The 9,893-nt window shown below is 29.7% G+C and overlaps 1 protein-coding gene across 1 annotated transcript; it reads right to left on the reverse strand.

The window, feature by feature from the left end:
- Positions 1 to 4,663: 4,663 nt before the first annotated feature.
- LOC143244836 (diuretic hormone class 2-like) lies at positions 4,664 to 9,490 on the reverse strand. Its single transcript, XM_076490274.1, has 4 exons — positions 9,414 to 9,490; positions 8,013 to 8,100; positions 5,490 to 5,588; positions 4,664 to 4,935 (listed from the first exon to the last, which is right to left on the reverse strand). Exons 2-4 carry the CDS (start codon positions 8,093 to 8,095, stop codon positions 4,797 to 4,799), a joined length of 321 nt encoding a protein of 106 aa, XP_076346389.1. The 5' UTR covers positions 8,096 to 8,100; positions 9,414 to 9,490; the 3' UTR covers positions 4,664 to 4,796.
- Positions 9,491 to 9,893: the final 403 nt, after the last annotated feature.

Genomic DNA, 9,893 nt, shown 5'->3' on the forward strand with positions numbered 1-9,893 from the left:
TGTATAAGTAAAGAGATGTGAATTTACCTCTCGAGTGAAGCAGAGACTCAGCTGAAAGTTCCACTATTAAACCAGGTAGGATCTTGAGACTACTGGTGGGACTCGTTCAGTGCTGTTGACTGACTACCAGATATGATAGGCTCACTGCTTTTATAGAGAACTCAGATAGTGGAGAATGCAAGATTGACGTCCGTATATTGTCACCTGGACACTTTTATTTCTGGTTATGGAGAGCATAAGGTCTGTAGAACAATCTGGGCGGAGTTAGTATAGCAGTGTTAAATAAAACAGTGAAACAGACGTGGTTATATGTAGATGTTGGACAATATTATGTATACAAGTAGAATTATCTGGTCATTAACTAAACTCTGAATGTTAACGATAATGTTTTGCCATTAGTTTCTCATGCTATTGTTCCTGTGATTTGAAATATGGAATTTACGAGCTTTATTATCAACAACATTCACAATATTGATATTTCAGTGGTACTTAAAGATATTGTTCTATTGCATTATACTTGTGAGGGTATTCTTCAACCACTTACGTAATTTAATAGAAATTATTATTTTGTTCTTAGAATCTTCTAAAAATCCTTCATATGATACATAAGATATTGCATTTGTGTATAAATTAAATATTTCTAAACTTGCTCTTTTAATTATTAATTAATATTTTTATTAACATTCATTATAATGTAAAAATATTAATGGAATATTTTCTTATTCAAAACTATAAACAACTACAAATCTATCTTAAAGATATATATATGTTTTACATTTTATTGGACAGTGAAAAATTTCTATTAAACTAGAAATTTTTTCTGATGTAAGCCTGTCTTGGAATATGATACTTTTAAAGAATAATACATATTGATATATTAAAACTTAATAAATACTTTAGTGTTACTTATATTCGAAAGTTTTAAAAATTGCTTCTCAATAAAACCTCAATAAAATACTTTAAAATAACAGGATGTATTCAAATATTTCAATTTAATGAATATAGTAGTGTTAATTAAAATGGAAAGTATCAAAATTTGTTATTGTAACTAAATGTTCTAATAATAAGTTATTTCAATGACACTATGACTCTTTTTGTCTCACACCACATTGTAGCTCCGAGTAAAGTACATCACAGAGCGACTATTATAACAGTATAATATCAAGTTTCGGTGCTATACAAGAATAGTAAAATTTATTAAAAAAAGCAAAATTTCTTTCACTCACTTTGAATAGTGATATCTGTTGACTTAGATACATTAACTTTCTTCAGACACAGTCATAAAATAAATTAAAACTTTTTGTTATCCACGAGTTAATATTTTATATATATCAATGAGTTGTGGAAGAGTATTAGAATAATGAAAGTTGGTTAATGTTTGTCCAATGTTTAAAGAAGGTGATAAACATTGTTCAAGAAATTATATGTCAGTTAAACTTACACCTGTAATTTAAATAGTGTGGTTGAAGATGCGCTTAAAGCAGTTTGATATAGTGTCAAAGAACCAGCGTGGTTCACTATGGAAAGTCTTGTTTATCAAATTTTCCGACATTGTTTGAGAGTAAAAGACAAAGAGTAGTTAGATCTAACTGTGTCACAGTAACAATGATGTACCTCAGATCTCTTTGCTGGATCGTCTGCTGTTTGTGATTGATATTAATGATATTGACTTTGGAATGACTAACAAAATAGTGAAGTGTGCAGATGATATAAAGATGTTTTAGTTGGCTAACTATATCATTGATACTGTAGACTTTCAGGGACACTTACATTATTTGATACATTGAGCTCAAACATGACAGATGGTGTTTATCTATCCAAAAGACAAGATAATGCATACAGGTTTACACAATTCAAATATTCCTTTTTACAATTGAAATCATTAAATCTTTTTATAATCATTAAATATTGTGGTTGAAGATAAAGATCTTTGTGATTTAGAAATATCTTAAGCTAATTAATTGTGGCTAGCTACTAGGATTTGATTTAGCATATTGGGTAGAAATATTGAATACAAAAAAGGTATATTTTATTGTTTTCTGTATAGATCCCTTGTAAGGTATTATTTACTGTACTGTGTTCAGGTTTGAAGTTTCTTCTTTAAGAAAGAATCATTCAATTATTTGTAGGTTCAAAGAAGAGCAACTGGGATGACACCTGAAATAATAGAACTTTTCTAGAAATCTTTAATTTCATGGCGACTTCTAAACAAATTCAAAATTATTTTAATAACAATAGGAATATGAAATAAAATTATTTTAATAATATGTCTAAAACGTGATTTAAATGTTTTATAATATATTTAATTTCTACCCACAATCGAGCTTTCTCAAATATCTGAGGTTTGCTAATATTAATGTATTCCTTTTTAATTCGAACAATAACTTATTAACCTCGTTTGATTTATATATTTGAGGAAGTACATAAAGGTACCCAATTCCTGAAGTTTTTCTGATAATAGTGATAAATTATCCTTTACTTGTTTTCAGTAACATAACATAATTCAATATTTTCACAAATTAACTATACTTAGGGGCTTATTTGTTGAACAGGTATAACTCTGATTTACCTTTTACTAATGATTCATTCTTATTTCAACCTTTACTTGTTTTTGATCACTTGTAATTAATCTGTACATGAACTTTATAACATAGTTTTAATTTTTAGTTTAAAACGGTACTTGTTTGTTATTTGTTATAGAATCTGAGTAAAACTATTTCCTGAAGAATGATATTTGAAGTAACAAAACCGGTAGAATAAATTAAGAAAAGAAGAAAAAAAGTTGTGACAAAAACCGCAGAATTTAAACTGAATATTTATGTTTCTTCTCACGGACCCGTGAAAGTTCATACAAAGTTTAGTGAACATCCATTAATAAGAAGTGAGGTAATTGTCAAAAAGTAGCCCATAAAAACCACCAAATGAAAATTTGTTTAAATTCGTTCTCTGGAACAAATGAACATTCATAGCAATTTGGGTGAAAATCCACCTACAGCATGCGATGTAGTATCATAGATATACAACTGACAGTACTTTGGTTTGAATATCGTGTAACTCTACTATAGGGCTATCTGCGCTAGCCGTCCCTAATTTAGTGGTGTAAGAGTAGAGGGAAAGCAGTTCGTCATCACTAGCCACCGTCAACTTTTGGGCTACTCTTTTACCAAAGAATAGTGGGAGTAAACGTAACTTTATAATGCCCCCACGACTGAAAAGGCGAGCATGTTTGGTACGACTGGAACTTAACCCGCGACCCTCAGCTTACGAGTCGCACGCCTTAACACGCTAGGCCATGCCAACATTTTAAAGAAATACCACATACTTCGTTTCTTATGAAGCTAAACCCGTGTCCCTGTTCATCACTGTGATCTGTTCTTCAATTTTGTAGGTTCTACAATATTTATTTAATATTTTAATTTCACCTCAGGTATCAGTTTAACATTATTCAAATATATATGTTTAAATGTGTAGGACAAATGTTTTACAAAGACCGACTCTGTTAATTTATATTTTTTGTAGAATATTTTGTTGTTCTTTGACCCAGTGTAAAATCGTCTACACGCATAAATCGTATTATAAACCTCACATTCATCAACTTCTGACACTTTAACTATTATACATGTGAAAATATTATTTAACTAAGAACAAGTAGAAAATGTTACACTACATTCTAAGATTTTTTAATTATGTTGCATATTCTTGCTGATAATTCTTAGACATGTAGGAAGAAAACCTTGATCCAATTAACTTTCATATTTTTAAATTTCTTCATGATACCATATAAAATGGATTATAATGTATCATGTACAATCCATCAATGATACCAATATCATATCACCTATACTTGGCTACTGGTCTGAAATAAATTACAATTTTTAAATAAAAGTCATGAGTGTAGATTCTCTGTGTTCTAAATACAAAAGTAGAAAAGACAGATTATTTACTGAAATAATATTAAAAGATAAGTTCGAATAATCTACAAACAACCAAATTTTATTAAGGTTGAACATTATCTTTAAAGTTTTCCATCCTTTTTCTGGACTTCTCCATATTATTTGTAACAAATATAGGAAGTCCCTTGCGTAATAGGGCAATTAGGTAATCAGTATATGCAATTTTACTCAAATTGTATTTTCCATTTAATAAATTAATCAAACTTTAATTTCTAACAGTTCAATAAACAGCGTGCTTGCAATTACCTGCACGTTTAACATTTCAACAACAATACACATAGTAAGTAAATACAGCTCTTGCAGCCAAAATATTGGTATGTATTTCATAATCGAATTTAGAACCAAATAGTATGTATTAAAGCATTCAAGATTATGTGTAATTCAGTTTGTCATTTAAATTATGATTGTTTGTACCAATTAAAAAAGCAATACCAAAAGATGAAATAGCAGTAGCATTGAAAACCTGTATCGTAAAATCAAAAAGTATATCGTTACTTGTTGAGGGTAGTAAGTAAATAATTAATTAAAATAAAACATAGCTTCGTATTTAAACAAATATAAGATTTAGATCACCGATTAATAAGCAAAACAAAATCAAAAACAATAACTAAATAAATGTATCCAGACATTTCTTACCCTTAAAATCAACGTCTTATATGATCTACCACAAAAGATGCTGTCAAAAAAAATAAATAAGAAAGAAAACCGTATTTTGTGCAGAAAGTACTTTATTTTTACAAGTACACTATATTACATTTATTATGTGGAACATCCATTTTAAATGCGATTTATTTTTAATTTTATTTATTACTTGACATTCAACAATAGCTCTAATTCTATCATTCATTCTTCATTGTTAACGTCGCGACGCCGTCTACCAGGTCCACCAGCGAAATTGGCAGCAGCTAATCCCATGAGATGTTTAGCAGCTTGGCTTCCAGAAAATCCACGGGACAATCCTAAGTCCAGTCCTCGCTTCTCACTAAATAATATCGGAATAAAAGATAATCAAAACATGTTGTATTGTTTATTTAACAACAAATCAGGGGCTAGATTCCCCTCGTTGAAATCAGGAAATAGCCCAATGTGGATTACTATAAGAAAACACATTTAACAACAAAAACTGTTCAACAGAACAGTATTACAGATAAATAGTGAATTTACTGTGTGATGTTTGCAGTTCATTACATTTTAGTCAAATATTTCCTAAATCAATTTACACGTATAAGGAAAATATTTTATACATCCGAATAATATTTCTTTATTAAACTGAATAGTGAAAGAAAAATAGTTGTAGACCAGAAAGTCTTCGTTCTGAAAGCTGCTATGATTGTTCAGTGAAATATTTAGCTCTAGTTTACCTCTGTCTTCCTTTTTCTTTCAATTTCATCGAATATTTTAATATTTATTAGTAATAGAATGCAATAACAGTTTCTTAAGGCTTTTCGTTTTTTATAGATACTTTTTCTTATAATCAAATAATTATAAGTACAGAGATTTCAAAACACTAAATAACAAATACAGTTTTTTACGTACGTTTTACCGCTTTCAGAAGCGAGCAGACTCTCCACTACTCCGTTCAATACTCGCCTCACTTCATCAGGATGTTCAATTTCCAATAGAGCGCGTTGAAACCTAAAAGCATATTAGTCAATAATGTGAAAGAGAATTACCTCACATGAATAGTCAAAGATACATTTTGAACATGCAACTTTTTATTGAAGAATATATCTAGATAAAATTACAAAAAAATCATAATGTATTTTCGTGATATGAACCTGAGATGGTATAACATAATTATTGGTGTTTCGGGAACATAAGGAAACAAAGTATATCGAGAAATATTATTATGGAGAAATAAATTTCTACGTAGATAGTTACGACTTCATAATTAACCTTATTTTTTTTATCTAGATGTAGAGTACCCTTGTTCGAGAATAATAAGTACTTTTTTTTCTTAAGAAAAAGAAGTGTAGGATATTTGGAGTATATGCCAATACTCAAGGACTTGTATTGAGTTCTCTCTAACCCATATACCTACTAGTTTGTGATGTTTAACAATAGCCAATAATTCTACCAGAAATGAGTGCATTATTTCTCTGTAAAGCTGTAGAAACTAAATTTACATATGTTTCCAGATTTATCGACTTTATTTGCGGATCAAATCACAGACCAATGTATTTTATCCAGTATAGTTCTTGTGTATGTTGCTAAAAGCATATTTACTTTATTTGCTGTAGTAATTGGCTCAAACAGACAGAGAAATTCCCGAAGCTGAAGAGCAGAATGAACGTAACCAAAGTAAAGGAATCACGAACATTTTAATTATGAGATGAAAGCCATCCTATTTTTAAATTGTTTTTACATTATGCATGCGATCTGTATTTTACCTCTTTTTCTCTGATTCAAATTAAGGATTTACGATACACTGATAAAAAATATTCAGCCTCACATTATATGACCCATATTATGAAGTTTGGAAAATTTATAAAAAGGACAAATCCATACATTTCGAACTAATGTATTATCTTCACACCACCTCCTTTGGAAGGAAATATATCTATTCCAAATTTTAAAAAGAATGGTTACAGGAGTTTATATCATTATTTCAAATTTATAATATCAATAAAGGATGTGGTTCACTCTTGGATAAATATGTAAAATAGATTGTATTTTTGGAATGAAAGTTGACAATTATCGATAATTGGAAAGCTGAAGTAGTTCATAATATTTAAAGGTTGTTACCCAGATGTCGATTTGATTTTTTTCTGTCTTCAGGCTACATAATTTAGAAACTGAACATAGAACATGAAACTCACTTCAAAACTAACCTAATAAATTATTATACGTAATTCTACTAATAAAGAAATGTGATACAGAAATTTACTTTGTCTATTGTTGTTAAATAGAGATTAATAGTTTTAGCTAAAAGTATTTCATTAATGTAATTTTAAACGTAGCTCAGGAACCCTTAGTTTACATAATGATTTAAATCATATATATTTCAGAAAAAGAACCTTGTTTTCAATGTAAAGCTTCGTGTTTACCGTTATGCTATAATCCAAATAAACTAAGTACGTCGTACATAAAGACACGTTATTTTTATAAAACATCTCAGTCAGCACGTGTTTACATCAGTCAGAATAATTTCTATCACTCTTATGTCAATACAGATAATGTTTTACCGATCGTTAGTGGAAGAGAATAAAGCTCACCTAAATATCTACTTCTTAATTAAAAGTGAGTTTACAAAAACTAAAAATACTTAGTTCTGTATAACAACATCCTGATATATTGATGTTGTAATCAAATATTTGGCGCCTTTTGGGAAAGTAAGGTTGTTTTCAGCTACACATAAAACTACATTTTTACTGTAGTTCGCGGCTCTAAGTGACCTCATGAACTGTAATATTGCAAGTATAAGATCCAAATGCTGTTACATAACACCCAACTACTTATCATTTCTTCAACTGGAAAACGTTAATGCAACAATATAAATGACTGAAGCATTTACCTTCTATTTATAATGTACAATGTGCATTTTGGTAATGAAATTGAATAGCGTCATATTTACAATAGAAAATATAAGGCAGCCATTAACCAGTACTCTTTCACTATTTAGTCACTTTTAAACGAATAGGATTGTATATAGCTATAGTTATAAACGTTCCTTAGCTGAATACGAAATACGAATTCGAAAGCAAACATGACAACAAGGTTGTAGAAAGTAATAATCTAAAGTGATATCAAAGAAAGATAATTTAACTAATTGTAGTTCTTTCTTCACAATCTAGTAATTAAATCTAAAGTAATTCTAACTTACATAGTTTAAGGTAAGTATGTTGTGTAATGAAATATCTTTTCGGCTCAATAGAGTTGTTATTATTAATTCAATGCTTTCGTACATGAGACATATAAAGTATGTATGTATGTACAATCAGATATCTCACCCTATAGTATAACTGGAGTATATTAAATAAGAGTAAAGTATAACACTAATTTAAGGTATATGTGCAAGAAACTTATACTGTAAAATAACGAGAATATTCTGTAACCAACCTGTACTGAGGCAAGGAAGCTGACAAGACTGACATCAGGAGAAACATGATAATGAAATCAACGATTACCGAAATTTTGACCATAGTGTCTATATAAGAATAAAGGACACAAAGTATAAGTTAATAATGGTATTATATAAAGTATATCACATTATGTCCAACTTTAATTAAGTCTGCAGATAGCAGAGAAATTAAGACACCAAAACTACACAAGATATAGAGGACATGCTGTTTAGATCTATAGTTCATTAAATGGACATGTTGCATATTTATATTAATATTGAAATATGGAATTACAACAACGTATCCAAACTTTATCTAAAGTTATTATTACAAACACGCAGCTTAAATAAAAAACACAAAGGCCCTATTGAAGACTAGTAAGTTTGCCTTCTTTCTATGCTAATAACGAAATTAAGTCTATTTGATAACATATCACTAGAATTTATAATTTTATTAACGTAAACTTTCAACCATTTTTGATCTGCCACTTTCTTTTATTATCACAACCAAACGACCCTATGAAAACAACACTATAAACAAAATTACATTGTAGTAAGACTGATAGTCTCTGAAGTTAAGATCCTCGCACTTAATGTAATGTTACATCTGTTACAAGTAACAGGCTTTGTTACCTGTATATCGAAGGCACATGTGACTGTAATGGCCATGTAATATGTTTTCATTATTTGACTTAGAATTTCGCGGAAAGCTACAAAAAAATTGATATCAATCCATAGTTAAATTAACAGTCTAAAAGCGAGACAAAAAAGTGAACAGCATTCGCCAACATATCTTGTGATAATATTATCTAAAAGGATAGTTGTAAGTTACATCTCTCTAATGAAAGGCAAATAGCAGCTAACTACTGATCGTTCATTTGACGTACTAGTCAAACGATTGATCTGGTAATTAGCGTCACATTGCGTTATATCATATAACTCTACATACACCCGAGGTTAAAAAAATAGTGTTGTATATTTCAGTTTTTCAGACAATTATTTTATGCTCACTGATATTAATCTCTTCTGTCCTAGACAGTACAACAGAAGTTTACTTGTAATTTGTTCGTACCTCTTAAACATAAAAACAATCAAAAAGCACATTTACACATACAGATTAAAATGTGAAAGTTACTCTAACTAGGTAAAAAGTATAAGTCAAATATTATGGAACTATATGACATTCATGAATGATTACATTAAACCGACACGAAATTAGTGTAGATTTTAGTTTCTTTTTCCTGTAGAATATTATGTTTTTAAAGGTATAACACTTTCCCATCCACTTTAAGAATTCAAATAAACAAACAAACCATGAATGTTTTCAGCTATTAATTATAACACGTTCTTACTGAAGTACAGATTTGGTTGTGTATATGAGTTAAAAGATGTGAATTTACCTCTAGAGTGATGCAGGGACTCAGCTGAAAATTCTACTCTTCTGTCAGGTAGGTTCTTGAAATAGCTGGTGGGACTCGTTCAGTGCTGTTGACTGACTACCAGATATGATAGGCTGACTTCTTTTATAGAGAACTCAGTTAGTGGAGAATGCAAGATTGACGTCCGTATGACGTCACCTAGACACTTTTATTACTGGTCATGGAGAGTATGAAGTCTGTAGAGCAATCTGGGCGGAGTTGTTATAGCAGTGTTTAATAGAACACTGAAACAGACTTGGTGAGATGTAGATGTTGGACAATATTATGTATACAAGTAGATTTATTTTGTCATTAACCAAACTCCGTATGTTAACGATAATGTTTTATCATTAGTTTCTTATGCTGTTGTTCCTGTGATTTGAAAGATGGAATTTACGAGCTTTATTATTCACAATATTTACAATATTGATGTTTCAGTGGTACTTAAAGATATTGTTCTAT

Source organism: Tachypleus tridentatus, chromosome 1 (assembly GCF_004210375.1).
Source record: "Tachypleus tridentatus isolate NWPU-2018 chromosome 1, ASM421037v1, whole genome shotgun sequence".
Classification (NCBI taxonomy): domain Eukaryota; kingdom Metazoa; phylum Arthropoda; class Merostomata; order Xiphosura; family Limulidae; genus Tachypleus; species Tachypleus tridentatus.